The sequence below is a fragment of the Typopeltis vanoorti genome, chromosome 9 (genome assembly GCF_054136105.1).
Source record: "Typopeltis vanoorti isolate ZY-2024b chromosome 9, IOZ_Tvanoo_1.0, whole genome shotgun sequence".
Lineage (NCBI taxonomy): Eukaryota > Metazoa > Arthropoda > Arachnida > Uropygi > Thelyphonidae > Typopeltis > Typopeltis vanoorti.
In genome coordinates, this window is record NC_143557.1 from 122,573,339 (window position 1) to 122,589,667 (window position 16,329).

General features: G+C 33.8%; 1 protein-coding gene across 3 annotated transcripts in view; it reads left to right on the forward strand.

Moving 5' to 3' along the window:
* Positions 1 to 15,516, forward strand: part of LOC150103488 (ras-related protein Rab-22A-like) — an 87,754-nt gene extending 72,238 nt beyond the window's left edge. For all 3 annotated transcript variants that reach the window (XM_090397748.1, XM_090397747.1, XM_090397749.1), the window contains one exon: positions 13,210 to 15,516. In XM_090397748.1, the coding sequence (XP_090253874.1) occupies positions 13,210 to 13,298 (89 nt within the window). In that variant the 3' untranslated portion in view covers positions 13,299 to 15,516. The remainder of the gene's footprint in view (positions 1 to 13,209) is intronic.
* The last annotated feature ends 813 nt before the right edge of the window (positions 15,517 to 16,329 follow it).

Below are 16,329 nucleotides of genomic sequence, written 5' to 3' on the forward strand. Positions count from 1 at the left end.
AGAGCCTGAAGGAAACATTGATTGATTCAGCCAGAGAAGCATGTGTTGAGGTTGCCTGCAAGGATAGAAAAATCAGAACTCCACGGTGGGGGGGGGGGGGGGAAGGGTATCAAAAATTCCTGGAAAGTAAGTAAGCTTTTATTCTGAGAGAATACTGAGAAAAATATAAGAAAGCAAAGAGCTGTGTAAAACTAGCTAAGGGGGGACTTTGATAAGCACATCTGTTGGGTGTCAAAATAGCTTAGAAATGGAAGAAAGAGTACTGCAGAAGGAATCAGAGATAATAAAGGTGACATTAATAATGTCAGACCTCCATGGAGTCAAATACTACTCATTTGCGGGAAGTACATACTATCAAACTGTGCCTTAAATTCATTCAGTATGTTTACACTTGCCACTCTCTCTAGGGAATACATTCCACTCAACAGCCATTCTCCATGCAAAGATCCTGTTCACTCCTTTGCTCACATTCTCCTTATTCAATTTCCAGGGATGGCCTCTTGTTCTATCCCTCTCCCATTCTATGAAAAATTCTTCCATGTTAACCCAGTAACAACACCTCACCAACTTATGTCTCAACCATATTCCCTCTCCTAAATTTCATGCAATTTGAGACAAATTGAGAGAATGCAAATTGCATTCTCTCAATTTGTCTTCATATTGCACATTCCAGTGACCAGTTTCCACCTTCATGAATCTTCTCTGGACCACCATCACCCCCACATCTCATCTATCTCCAAAATTACCTCACCAAGTGTATACTTTGTATCCCATTGCTGCTTACCATTTCTGAACCTTACATTTTTCAGTATTGAATTGACAGTTTCACGTAACCTATCCACACATACAACCTATTCAAGTCTTCCTGTAAGGTCACATCTGCATGGCTCCAGCATTCTCCACAATTTTGCATCATCTACAAACAGTTGGATATGCAGTTAAACACATCTCGATATCATTAACATACAAGTTGCACAAATGGCCCCAAAACAGAACCCTATGGCACACCATTAGTGAATTTCCTCTTTTGGGATACTGCATCCTCATACGCAACTTGCTCATACCATTCTTATAGCCAGTCACCTATCCAACTCACTATTCCATTATTCAATCTCATTCATTTCAGTTCAGTTTAGTTGCCAGCTTGTCATCAACAAACTGAAGATTTTCTAGTTGTCTGGAATAAATATTTTGAAAAATTGCTAAGTGAAACCAGCAATGACAACTCTGTAGTAAAAAACATTCAAGAGGAAGGTAATCAGGAGGTTTATATCAGTGCTTAGAGTAGAAAAAGTTATCAAAAGTTTGAAATGATCTAGAAATGCAAAAGGAGTACACAGTATTCAACTAGAAATGTGGTCACTATATAAAAAATTATATAGTGACCACACTGTATAATTCAGAAGGCCTAATCAGAGGATTAAATTCCAGATGATTGGAGTAGAGCTTTCATAATATCCATCTATAAAAAGGGAAATAAAAATGAATGTGAGAATTACAGATGAATTTTCCTACTGAGTAATGGTCTAATGGTCCTGGTAAGATTTATGCAAGTATACTTAGAAAAGGCTAACCGCGCGGTTAGCCTAGTGGCTATGCGCTTCGCAACCATATGCCTGGGGAAGGAGTGTCCTAGGTTCGATTCCCGTCAGTGACGTGAGGAGCTGAAGGATCTTCCTCAGCCATAGCCAAGTTAGCCAGTCTTGGGCGTGGACAGCAGGGTTTTTCCCCCAGTTTATTCTGGGGTTTTTCATCCCGCAAAGCAGGCAAACTGGCCTTGAGAACTCAACACTACAAGCCATAGGATACACCGGGGCATAAGGCTGACCACCTTATCCTGTAAAAACGGAGTGAGGTCCGATGATCAATGGACCCTCAACACCGCAAGGTAAAAGAGGGTATAAGGAAGATGATGATGATGATACTTAGAAAAGTTTGGAGAAGAACAAGGCTGAGTCCAGCCAAATAGTTGAGAAACCATGAGAATATAACAATGATTTGTATTTAAGTTTTGTATATATGGAAAAGGCATATGACAAGGTGCTAAAGGAAAAGCTTGTTAAAACACCTCAGTTATAGTTATGGCGTAGATGGGACATTATCAAGCAATATATGGTCTCTCTCTCTCTCTCTTATATATATATATATATATATATATATATATATATATATATATGTAATGTGTGTGTGTGAGAGTTGAAAATCAGCAGTTAAAATTGGAGTAGTTACAGGAAGAGAGTTTGATGTTAAATCAGGTGTGAGACAATGGTGCACATTATCTCCACTGTGGATCACCTTATGAAGAAAAGTGTCATTAAATCTGATATCAAAATTGGAATTGGTAATCTCAGCTCTTTACTTTGTGCATACTTCTAAATAAATCCAGTACAAGTCCAGGATTCCCAGACTAAATTTAATAATTGCTGAAATAAATTTGGTATAAAAATGGAATGGAAATAGGCTGAAACATTGAAAACATCACCTGCATCCTGAATGGAGAACCTATAGACAAGTAAAACGTATCAGCTATTTAGGCACAATTTTTAATGAAGTTGGCAAATTAAATATAGAAATAGATAACAGAATTAGCAATGTTGATATGGTAAGAAGTCAAATGAATAAATTTCTATGGAAATGGAGAAAAATTAGTCAAAACACTGAACTAGCCATACATGAGGTTGTTCAAATCAATTTTAACATATAGAGTTCTGAGAAAGATTAGAGGAGTGAACAGATGGTATCAATGGCAGTATCATGTTAAAAATGAAAATGTTATGAAAGATCTTGACTCAGGAATATGTAAGCAGAGCTAATTTTCAGAGTAATCACATAAATAGAATGAGAAAGGAGAGGTTAGCTGAAATCCTGTCAGAAAACACCCAGAGAAATACCAAGATCAATTGATGTAGTGCAGTGTACCTTAAAAGACAGAAATATAAGATTTGAAAATATCAGAGTCAACATATGAGTAAAAATACTCATATGTTGATAGGAAGTTGGTAATGAAATATCCTATACACCACTGAAGGTATGTATCAGGAATTTGATGATGATCATTCTTGCTATAACCAGATAATGAAACTTAAAAGTTATATGGATTCAATGGAAACATGATATCATTCATTAAATTATCATAAATTGCCAGATTGAAGCCTTTTTTTACTATATTTTAAGTTAAACACATTATTTATACACCTACTGAAAGTTCACTTATGAATAATATAACTTTCTGACTTGGGATTGCTACCATATTAAACAGAGGGTTTTTGCTCTCTTGAGGTTTCTGCTTAGTCTCTGGTGAGGACCAGCAGTTCAAAACAGCTGTTAGTCCAGTGAAACCTAAAAGCGCTAATAAAAGGCAAACGTATGGGCTCCTGAGGATAGTTTCATATCTTAAGTAGTGTATACCAAGGCAACTCATATGCTGATGGTTATACTATCATAAGTACTCTAGTAACTTTTGAAACTTTAAGTTTCTTTACCTAATTATAATGAATTGATACTTAATATTCTTTTTTAAGTTATGATAGTAATAGTTTTGAAAGTTTTCTATGCAACTTTCAGTATAATTGAGAAGCCATTAACCTCTCTTATCTAGCCTTGATAAGTTTTTACATCCACCAAAATCTGTATGTGAAGATTGTAGCCATCAGTTATGTCCATTAAGAGGTGTGATAATTAATCTTCACACTCAGGAGAATCCTTAACTGGATTAACTACTGTTTGTACCTTCATCTCCAAGCCAGCACTACTGAACAGTACAAAACACACAGTTCGTTACAATACAATATGTTTATTTATTATTTTTTTTTCATATCTGGCTCCCACCCATAAAAGGTTTATTTGTAAACTTATAGTACATACATACCATGGGTGGGCTAAGGATTTTTTTTTTCCCTATTTTTTAAAAATATTTTTCTATTTTTCATTTATTCTTTATATAGTCTTAGAAACCTTGCTCTAAACACCAAATATGGAATGTTTTCAAGCCATTATAGGCCTTCAATAAGTAGAGTGGCAGTCTCAGACTGGGTGATGAAATTCATCTTCCACCTAAAATATATACAATATAATTTTCTATTGTATACATTTCTTTTATCGTATAATTATTTCTTTTATATAAAATAGTTTCCATAAATTAAGTAACAAAGGAAAATCTTAATAACTCGGGGTAGGGGAGGAAGGAAAAAACATATAAAAGACAGGTTCGATTATTGTACACAAATAAGTGGCACTGTCGGCAGAATATGCAAATGAGCCACAGCATAAAAGTGAGTATTTTGGAATGGTTATCCATTTTCGTCTCTAAAGTGAAAACAAGACATTTTATGATGGCTAAATTCTTGGGTATGAGTGCATGACATCCTTTAATCAATGAATTCATATGGTGACCCATCATAAGATTAGAGGCCAGCCAAAGTCAGGCATAGGTAGCCAGATGATTGCATGCGAGTTGTTCCATGCTTCATAGACTGTAGAACCAATTCCACAGTAAGGAAAAGGAAGGCCACAGGTACCAAAGTGGATGATTAGTATCTCTGATTATCTGCTCACTGAATCAGGAATGCTATCCCAAATGAGCTGTAATCTGACCTCGCATTGGCTAATGTTGGTATCTGATTCCACTGTGTGCAGAACGTTTCATGGAGGTGGTCTATATGCTAGGCAACCAGCAGTCAGGACACAGAAAAAAATGTTTGAAATGGGCCAGGCTTCATGTCAACTGGACCAAGACCAACGAAAGTTGGTATTGTTTAAATACGAGGATGATCTGAAAAGTTCTCGGCCTCAACCATAGATGGCAACACTATTGGCAAGTCATTGTATCAAGTAGTTTTATACAGCTGTCTGAAGCAAAAGTGTTGTCTGTATCCCTTGAAATGGATAAAATTGAGTATCGTGCGGTTATAGAATTCTTTGTATTCTTTAATGCCAAAAGCAATTCATTTGAAGTTCATAAAAGTTTATGGGCACTCTTCTCCTTTGTATTTGACAATTAAGAAACGGGCTGCCGAGTTTGATTAAGTGCACGATATGGTATTGGATGACTGGCAAGTTCTCGGCAAGTCAAAGTGCGTGAAATTGCTGAGACCATAGGCATTTCAAAAGAACGTGTAGGATATATTTTTCATGAAGAATTGCAAATGAAAAAGCTTTGTTCAAGATGGGTCGCATGCTTGCTCACAGACGATCAAAAACGCACTCGCATGAAAATCTCTGAACAGCGCTTGGAACATTTTAACAAGAATAAAACTGATTTTGTGCATCGATTTATTACTGTGGATGAGACTTGGATTCATTATTACACACCAGAATCCAAACAGGTCAAAACAGTGGATAAAAGCTGGTTGTTCAGCGCGAAAGAAGATAAAGTCTGTTCTATCTGCAGGAAAGGTCATGGCATCGGTGTTTTGGGATGCTAAAGGCATATGTTTATTAATTATCTTGAAAAGGGAATATTATTCCTCAGTTGTTGTTTTACCAATGTTAAACAGTAATCGGGGAATATTATTCCTCGTTATTGTTTTACTGGGGAATAATATTCGTGAGAAAAGACCCAGTTTGCAGGGGGAAAAAAATCATCTTTCATCAGGACAATGCACCTGCCCACAAAGGTGTTTTGGCAATGGGAAAATTAAGAGATCTGCAACTATGAATTGTTGGAACATCTACCCTTATTCCCCAGATTTGCCTCCCTCTGACTTCTATCTCTTCCTCGCTGGTCAGTGTTTTTCTTTGAATCAAGAGGCGATTGCAGCTGTAGATGAGTATTTTGCAGATCTTACTGAGTACTACAGGAATGGGATAATGGCGCTGGAGCATCGCTGGAATAAATGTATTAGTGTTAAGGGAGATTATGTTGAAATATAAATATAATTTCGAAATTATAAATTTGTGTTTTCATTGTTAGGCCGAGAACTTTTCAGACCACCCTTGTATTTACATTTTTTATGTTGGGTCCATATAGGAGAGTTGTCTGGTCAACCTATAGTACTTTAGTACCGTATATGGATAGTGGGATGGGAAAGGAGAAACTTATTGACATTCGATTTCCAAGCCTGTATATTGTATTCCTTGGGAAATACATCAGGGAGAAGACTGTTCCACAGTGCAGCAGTAACAGGGATGTTGGAGGTAGCTGTACTTGTTCAAATGGGTTTAGTACAGAGTGGGGGAATTATTGATGCTGTTTCAGATGAGCATTTTCCATGAAGATATTTATAGAATATACAAATTGCAGAGACTAAACGTCTATGTGAAAGTGGGGGTAGTGAGTTGTTAAGAGATGGATCATTTATCAGTCTAATTGCTCTCCTCTGTATTGAGTCAAGCATTTTGAGGGAGCTTTTAAGAGCCCCACTCCAAATGTGGGAACAGTATTCGATAGCTGGGCGGATTTGTTATTAGTATAAGGTTAACAGCTGTTTTGAAGTGAAGTAATGTCTTGAGGGAAAGAGAAAGCCTCATTTTTTGGAAGCTGAGGATACAATGGTTGTGATGTGTTTATGCCAGAAGACGCCTGATGTCATGGTAATTCCGAGAAGAGAAATTTCATCTTGTCTGGGAATTTGAGTGTTATCAAAAATAATACTGGTGGAAAATGGTTCTTTTTTGTGGGAAATAAGACAGAACTGGGTTTTACTAGCGTTGAAGTTGACGAGGTTATCTGAGTCCCATTGGAGGATGTCTTGGAGGTCTGAATTAAGGGAAGTTGTGGTTGAAGTGAGTTGTGTAGGGTAAGGTTTACCAAATGAAAGGGAGGAGTGCAATGTGCTGTCATCTGCAAAACTGTGTATTGGGTTGGAGGTCAACTGAAGTAGGTCATTGATGTACAGAAGGAAGAGGGTCGGTGAGGGAACTGAACCTTGTGGGACCCCAGCATTAGTTGGATAGTGGGAGGATAGGGAGCCATCTACCATTACACATAGTGTGCATCCAGACAGGAAGCTGGCAATCCATCTGCAGAAATCCTGAGATAGTCCAAATGATGGACATTTGCTTAGTAAGCCTTTGTGCCAGACCCGGTCAAAGGCTTTAGAGATATCAAGTGCAACTACTTGGGATTCGCCAAATTTTTCCATGCCATATATCCAGAGATGGGTGATATATGAGAGCAGGTCACCTGTTGATCGGCATCGATGGAATCCATACTGGTATTCGCTTAATAGCTGGGTACCTTCAAGGTAGAGTAGGAGTTGAGAATTGATGGTTTTCTCCATCACTTTAGATAGGATTGAGGTGAGTGAGATAGGGTGGTACGATTTGTCACCCTTTTTGGGAATGGGTTGAATATAGGCCAATTTCCAGGCTTTGGGATATATACCAGTGGAGTAAGAGAGTGTGTACAGACGGCATAGGATAGGAGTCAGTTCTGCTGCACAGACCTTCAATAAAATTGGAGGAATGCCATCAGGGCCAGGAGCTTTTTTTTTCTTTCAAATTTTGACAACAGGTTTATGATCTCTTTCTGGCTAAAGGATACAGGGGACATTGTATGTTGGGCAGTTGGAATGACTGGGGGGGCATTTGCCATTGTCAGTTATGCATACATTGGAGGCAAAGTGTGAAGCCAGGGATTAGCTTTTTCTGTGGGTGATGTTGCAATTGTCCCAATTTACTCTACAAAGCAATACCAGGCATTCTCTGATCTGGGAGAGCCAGGGGATATATAATATCTGTGAAAGAGACTCTTATGGTGGAGATAGTGTGATAGTTTGGCAGAGGCATCTCATTGGGTGGATGCACTGACCTGTATGTGCTTCCCAACAGAACCATGAATGTTACAATTTATAGAGATGAGGGCTTGGACCAGGCCATCATCTCTATATATCTCTAGGGGTCCAGAAATGATTATAATTACCAACTGGACACCATTATAAACAGTAATGAAGCATTGTTGTGAGGTGCTGAATTGTCATGAGAGATGACTTCATTCCATAATTATTGAGGCATATTGACACTCTCATTTTGACCTCTTGTTTTTGACCATTCTCTTCATGTAACAATTTGTTACTGATTTAAACTATTTATTTACAATTTTTGTGGTTGTTTTTTTCACATCTCATTATATTGCTTTTCACTGAATTACATAAAAATATTCATCATACAGTTTGAGTTATTGTGATTTTTCTCTTTGTTTCTTAATTTGGTGAAAGGAATACTTAGTTTCTTTTATCATATGATTGTTGTTTGTTCTTCATGCAGGACAAAATAAGAGAAACTTCCATTCTGAAATATATGCTATCTTGGTGGAGGGGGGGGTTAGTACATTGATCCTTTTGGAAAATGATTGTGATCAAATTATTATTGTACATAAATCCTGTGTGAGTCTAGGAAAACAAATGCCAGAATCAATTTTGTTATCAAAGAATTTTGTTGAAGATAATTACTTTCATGAAACAATTATTTTGTAAAATAATTACAATGCCATCTATTTAAAAGTGTACTGTTTCTTCTAAGTTTTCTTGTTTATTTATAATTCTAGTTATAAATCACTTCACAAAATGTTTAGTTTCTACACTTGTATGATTTTGATTTATAGAAAACAACCATGACATTTATATTGTATACTTTCTGCAATATTTTCAATACTTTATCTGCAATACTTTAAGCAACAGTTCTCCTCTCCCATTTTTCAAAATCATGCATTACAAATGAAACAAAATGTGTTAGCTAAGCTTTCTTCATAATATGCAACTAAGACATCATTGTATTGTCATTCTTATAATTATTTTTGATGTTCAGTTGGCAAGAAAATAATTTTATGTACATTGTTTTGAAAAAAAGAAAGAACATTTGTTAATAAAATTTGATTCTGAAACAATCCTGCCCAATGAAGAAGAAAATATCGCATATTATTCGATATAGGCAGTGCAAAGAAGAAATTACTGTGTTTTGAAAGGAAATACATTTACTGCTAGTTTTGATATGTGGCATTTTTGAAGTGGCAATACTTTTGCTACTGTTTTACACTAAAATATATAAGTAGTTGTCCAAGGGATTTACGTTTTCAATTCTCTTGTGAATGGTTTTGAAAATAAATTTATAGTCTGCAATATATGCAGTTTGTGTAGGGCTGCTAATCCTGCTAACTTCAAAAGTTTCAAATGAATTTAAACTTTAATTTCTATGTAACAACATCTGCACTTTTTTTTTTTCTTTCCAAGATAATTCTGTTAGTAATTTATAATTTTTCAGTACTAAAACTGAAGTTATAATCGTTACAATTAAGAAATGCTATCTTAATTAAGAATGATTAGATGAAATTAACTGTGATAAAAGTACTATATCAGTATTTCTGTTTAGGATGTGTGTTAATTACTCAACAGATGAAAATGAAACAAGAAATTGCTGATGTGTACTGACAACTATTGCTTGCGTCTCTTTAATATGATTTCTTCAGAAGTGTTCTTTCTTTTCTTTTTCAATAGCAGTGAGAGTAATCTAAGCTTTCAGACTGTTGCTGGAGCATGGAGGAATATTTTCTAGCATTTCTAATACTTGCAAGGAAATAGTCTGGTTTTAAAAGCACCTGCTTCAACAGACAACAATATTTTATTTCAAATACTCTGTGAAACCTTTCTAACCAGTAGAAAATTTCCTGGAGCAAGGGGGGAGGGAAATGACTCTTAAGGATAAAATTATCAATCAGGAATGAAAGAAGATGGCCGAATCCTTTTCTTCATGGTTACATGGTGATCAGAATTCATAAAAATTATGGAAACAGCTATTGTGTTAGAATAAAACTTGAGTTTAATGTAAACAAAATCATCACTTGACATTTCAACCTTCACATTAAGGTCATATCTTTCGGTCACATTGATTCGGTCTGCCGTTAAAACTACTGGCCTAACATCTAGTGGGAAAAAAACACCTTCCATATCCGCAGTCAAACCCGGTCTGAAAATATTAAAAGGAAAATTCCAGAAATAAACAATTTATAAGTGCATCAGCAAAGTGGATATTAGATTCAACATTATTTCAAAGCCAAATGTTTGTAGAAACTATGAAAGTTTTGTAAGTTGACCTAAGAGCTTACGAGAATACAATCCTCGGCATCCCCGAGTTACCTTAGCTACTTAAGTCAAGTAGTGCAAGCTGAGACAACTCGGGGATACCGATGATTGTATTCTCATAAGCTCTTAGGTCAACTTACAAAACTTTCATCGTTTCTACAAACATTCGGCTTTGAAATAATGTTGGATCTAATATCCACTTTGCCTATGTAATTTTACATTGCCAAAATGAAGCCTTATGGCTCTTTCTTTTAGTAATAGACAATTCATAAGTTTTAAATAATTGTGCACCTTTCTGAGTAGTTCTCAGTTATCAGATCAAGTGTCGTGCTGTCGCAGTGCTTGTGTTCAAGTAACCCTTATTTTACTTAATAATGGCCCCAAAGCACAAGAGTAGTGATGCTGGCAATTCAGATATGCCAAAGAGAAGCCGCAAAGTGCTTTGTTTTAAGTGAAAAAGGTGAAAGTTCTCGACTTCATAAAATAATAAATGTATGCTGAGGTTGCTGATTCCATTCACATTCAGATACCTTTTATTACAGTATGTTGTTATAATTGTTCTATTTTATTATTGCTGTTAATCTTTTACTGTGCCTAATTTATAAATTAAACTTTATCATATGTATGTACGTATAGGAAAAAATATAGTGTATATATGTAGGATTTGGTACTATCCATAGGATGTCTTGGAATGTATTCCCCACAGATAAGGAGGATTACTGTACGTGGTATGCTAAAGTTGCATTGATTCGGTCTGCCGTTAAAACTACTGGCCTAACATCTAGTGGGAAAAAAACACCACCTTACTACATCAATACTGTAGTCCTGTTATTATTATTATCTATTTGGTTACAAAAATAAATTAAGCTAGAGAGCAACATGTTCACACAAAATTACTCATATAAGTATACAGAAATTAAAACAGTATGGATGGTGGCCAATAAAAGCTGAAATAATTACTTTGAGTCCTAAAGTCAGAGTTTGCTAAAAAAAAAAAAAAAAAAAAAAAACTAAGTGAGCTGAATTTTGCCATCCAAATTTGTAGATTTTTATGCTACCATTTTTTTGTTAAGATCAGGATGATTGATCAAAATTTCACAGCCTTTTGGTGTTCATGGCAGGTTTTTGTATGATGTAAAGAACGGGTACTTTTTCAGTTAATTTGGTGTAGAGTGTTAAGAGTGTGATCTCAGAGGCCTAGTTTGCCAAAATTGTTAAAGATAATGTGTCGTTTGTGTTCTTTTTTATGGATAGGGATTGTACGTCCAGTTTTACCAATATAAGGTAAGTTACAGATGCAATAAATATGACAAACTCCAGGGTGAGCCAATGGGGAGGGAGAGGATCCTTAGAGGAATTGAATATGTTTTTTAATTTTGTAGGTGGTTTAAAAGTGGCATTGAGATTATAATGGTATAGAATTCTTTTTATTTCTTCTGATAACCCTTTAATGTATGGGATAGCTATGGTTTAACTGCAATCTATATTACATGTATTTTTTGCTGAAGTTTTATGAAGAACTTTATTAATAGTATTTTTGCTATAGCCATTATTTATAAATCATCATCATCATCATGCGTACAGATTTAGGCCTAGCATGGCCTGTTCCGGCCTTAGAAGTCATCGTTTAAGAGGATGTCCTGGTTTTCTTTTTCCTAATGACTTGTACTTTAAGGCTTGTTTTGGTAATCTTTCTGTTTTCATTCTCTGAATGTGTTCCATCCATTTATGTTTATATTTTTTAATTTTTTCTATTACTTTATTATTTATAAATGTATTGCTAATAATTTGTAATTCTTCTTTAAGAGCTTGTTCATTAGAGCAAATTGTTATTGCCCTGTTTTTGAGGGTGTTAATGACTCCGAGTTTTGCGAACCGCAAACCTTCACCATACTGGTGAAGGTTTGTGGTAGACAGTGAAGGATAGACAGCTTGAGGGAAGACGTGTGACCAGTGTATCCAGGAAAGGAAGCAAGTTCACACATCTTCCCTCAGGCTGTCTATCCTTCACTGTCTACCGCAAGCTTACACATACCAGCCAATACAGTTTTCTTCTTAGCCTCTTCTGAAATATGCTTGCATAAATCTTATTTGAAAGGTACAGTAGGAAATTCCGGTGTAAATTTACTTTTTTTTTAGATGAGTACTATGATAGTTTTAATCTGATTATCTGAATTCTGAATCATACAGTGTAGCTACTGTTAAACTTCTATACCTCCATATTTCATTAGAACAGATGACATTCAGTTTGAATATCATCTACTCTAGTAGCCTTTTCATATTTCTGATAGTGTAATGAGACAAATAATTTGTTGTGGTAAATTTCCTTATTTATATAACATTAGTCTTCTGTAGTTTTGATTGGAACTTTCAGTAGTTCGTTATAGTTTTTCATCAGTTTATAAACACTGCTTAAAACTGCTGAAAAACATGTTTTGCAGATAAGATTTTTTCATGGTCAATTGTCACTGAAGAGGAGAATGATTGTTGTGTAGCTAAAACATTAAATTATTTTCTAATTATTATGGTGATTACATATCCATTATGAACTGTCACAGTTGTCTAACATTGTTTCATACTGCATGTAAAGAAACTAGTTGGTTGCTGTCTTACTCATATTGTACCATGTATGTATACACACACACACACATGCACAGAGTAGTTCAAAATTATGTATACACACTTTAAATATGTATATTTCATGAACAATAAGAATAATTTTAATGATTTTTCTGTATCTTAAAGTTCAAATACATAGTTTTCTAATTAGTGGAGATGCTTAAATTTCTGCCTTCAACAGTTCTACAAACTGTAAGGCACGAGTCAGACGAAAATTTTTTGCTTCTTGCTGTATTGATCTCCAAATTTTTTTCAATGTTCTTGGTTTGCAACTGTAAACTTGATTTCTCAAGTATCCCCGTGCAAAAAAATCCAGAAGTATGAGGTCTAGGAGGATATTCAAAAGCACCAACCTCTGCAACCTATTCATTGTTCAGGAACTTAAAAAGTGTAATGTAATGAATTGTATATTTTAGCTTTAAAATACAAAAAACATTGAAACTGTAGTATTGTTCATGACATGTAAATTTTTAAAGTGTATACATAATTTGAAAAATCCATTGTGTGCATTTATTATATTATTTATTCATTTTTATTTATTATTATTATTATTATTATTTTTTTTTTCATTTAGGCATGAAACTTCCTAGAAATACAGAACCAAAAGCTCCAAAACTGGATATGACATTGTCAAAAGAAGGAAAGTCAAGAAAGTGTTGTTGACCACATTCTTCTTTTGTTTCTTTTATAATGTGCTGATTTTCTTTTATGCTGATAGACAATTGGTTGCACACTGTTGGATTTATATATCACGGACTTTTTTTTTTTTTTAATTTTAAAATGTTTCATTTACTATTTCATCCAACATTTATAGATAAATGTATATACATTACTCTTTAATATCAGTGGGAATTGTTGCTAGACAGTGAACAGGAAATGTAGACATACAAGTTTCTCTTTGGTGTATATATGAACCTTTATTAAAATTCCAGTTAATGTGTAAATAAGTATTTTAGAAAGAGGTTCAAGGAATTTGATTCACTAACAAGCTCACTCTAGCAATCAAATAGTTTTTAATTTTCATAGATAATGATCATTGTGGAAGAACTTTGTATTTTTCGTAATCATGAAAAATCATTTATACCATTTTGTATAAATGGTCAAGTTGAACATTTTAATATACATAGGTATTCAAGGACACAGAACTTTATTTTCTGCAATAATTTATTTGATTGATGGAGAAATTGGATAGATAAATTCAACACTTAAGAAGAATATATGTAGAATATTATATATTAGTTAACCAAAAGTAAATTATTAAATTATGCATTATGTTGATAGTCTTATATGATGACATGAGAAAACTGGAAAAAAAAATGTTCATTTTGATGTTGGCAAAGTTTTCTCTTGAAAACTCATATTTAGTTGTTCAACAACAACCAAAAAAAAAAAATGCAGTGAAGGCAACAAAACTTATCCTTACTAACCCTTAAGACCAATTCTAACAACCAGAGGTCTAAATTTCAGTAAAAGATGTACTAACCTGCCACTGCCCAATGGTTTCACTTTAAAGAGAAAAAAAAGATTTGTAGCTTTAAAAACTTATTTACTGTTGTTGTCACTGTAGATTGTCTTATTGTTAGAATAAGGAATAAAAAGAGTCTTATTAATTTTTTATTCATTATTTTTATAAAAAAAAGTTTTACATGCAACTATGCACTTGCAATAAAACTATGCAATCTTCATCTTACATTGTTTTTAAGCCTTTCTAAATTATTACAGCAGTAATAGTATTGTTTACTGTTTAAAGATGACTTAGAAACCAAAAGTAAGAATCTTTTTTTTTTAACATGAATAATTTCTATTTTTCAGTCATATAGTCATAAAAATCATACTTTTTTTCTTAAACTGTAAGAAATCAGTCTATCAATCCCATTAGTTACCATTTTTTGGTGTATACCTACATGAGGTGTATCAAATATTATGACAATTTAGTGTGATTAATATTTTATCATTAGTTTCCAGTCAGCAGCTTTTTCCAAATTGGTCTCTTATTTGTGAGATTACTAATTTGATCAACTTTAATATTTCACTTTTCTAAGGCACTCCTAATTGTATTAACTGATGTGTTGAAATATCCAGTGTCATATTATATTGGTAGGATTATGCTAGAAAATCTTGGGTCTTTTATTGGTTTCTTTTATCTCAAATGCTGGTGCTAATGTTTCAGTTCCCATTGTGTTTAAGCAGCTATACCATCTTAGATTACTCTATTTATTCTTGAATATTAATGTTATAATGTCAAGTAATTTTCTTATATTATTTTTAATGTGATTCTGCCCTTGATGTCATCATTCAGACCTAATTGTCCCTGAAACTCATATTTGTGATCGTCACTCTTTTAATGTTTTATTTCTGATCAAGATCTCTAATCAACATGTTAAAATTGTTTTGAACATAGCTAGCTTGCATGTATGCTGCTAGCTTGGTCTTTTAGCTGATTTCTCTCTTATTTCATATTTCTTATAGCTTCCTTCTATATTAACTTTGTTTTCTGTTTTGATATTTAAATTTGTCATCATCGGCATTAGTCAGCATCAATATTACTAATGTTAATGTCAAGTAATGTTGAACTAATGAACAGTTATAAAATTCTAGTGCATGATATATTTATAGCTTTCAGAATTTATATATGTATTTTAAGTAAATTCTTTTAGTAAAATTTTGAAGTATCTATCTGGTTTCTTTTCATGTTTCAATTTTATCTTTTGTTCCATTTTTTTTTTTTTTCATGTTCATTATGGTCAGTTGTTTTTCATTACAGCACATTATCTCTTCCTCTTTATATATAAAGAGATAGGAAACTATAGATACTTGCATTCTAAACTTGGTTGCTTTCATGAAACTTATAATTATTTTTTGATTTTTATGCAGGAATGAATTTGAGTTATTATTTACCTTCCTGTTTGGTTGTATTCTAACAGGATAGTCTGTAAAGTAATGTATATTTATATATATATATATATGCATATATACTGTTGTAAATATATACTTGCATTATAAAATTGTGAGATTGATTTACTATAAAGATTGTATATTCTTTGTATACAGTATCATAAAGATACCAGGATCAAAATAGAAATTCTCTGAAATAGAAATATTTATTTCTAAACTTAATACATGTATCTGTTTATATGTATGGTAATGATTCCATTGTACCATCAAAACTATTGCTTATTTTTACTCTTTGTCATTTGATAGTTTATAATTACAATGGACTCTCGCTTAACTGCCATAAACAGGATGACAGTAGTAAAGAACAGTATACAAAAGTTAGTTAATTTGAAGTCATTCTTTGATGGTGACCTAATCCATCTTGGAAGAGTACATATATTGTATGTATGAATGAATGTGAAAGAGTGACCGAAAGACATCACAAACAATGTCCATTAGAATTCAAACCTGCAGCCTTAACCACTCAGTCAACCAAGCTGGCAGACTTAACATATCCATTTTTTTGGCATGTTGTTAAAAATACCACATACAGACATTTTCTCCAAGTGATTATCACACTTATTCCCTTTTGTAAATGTTGTAAATAAACAGGATGACAGTAGTAAAGAACAGTATACAAAAGTTAGTTAATTTGAAGTCATTCTTTGATGGTGACCTAATCCATCTTGGAAGAGTACATATATTGTATGTATGAATGAATGTGAAAGAGTGACCAAAAGACATCACAAACAATGTCCAT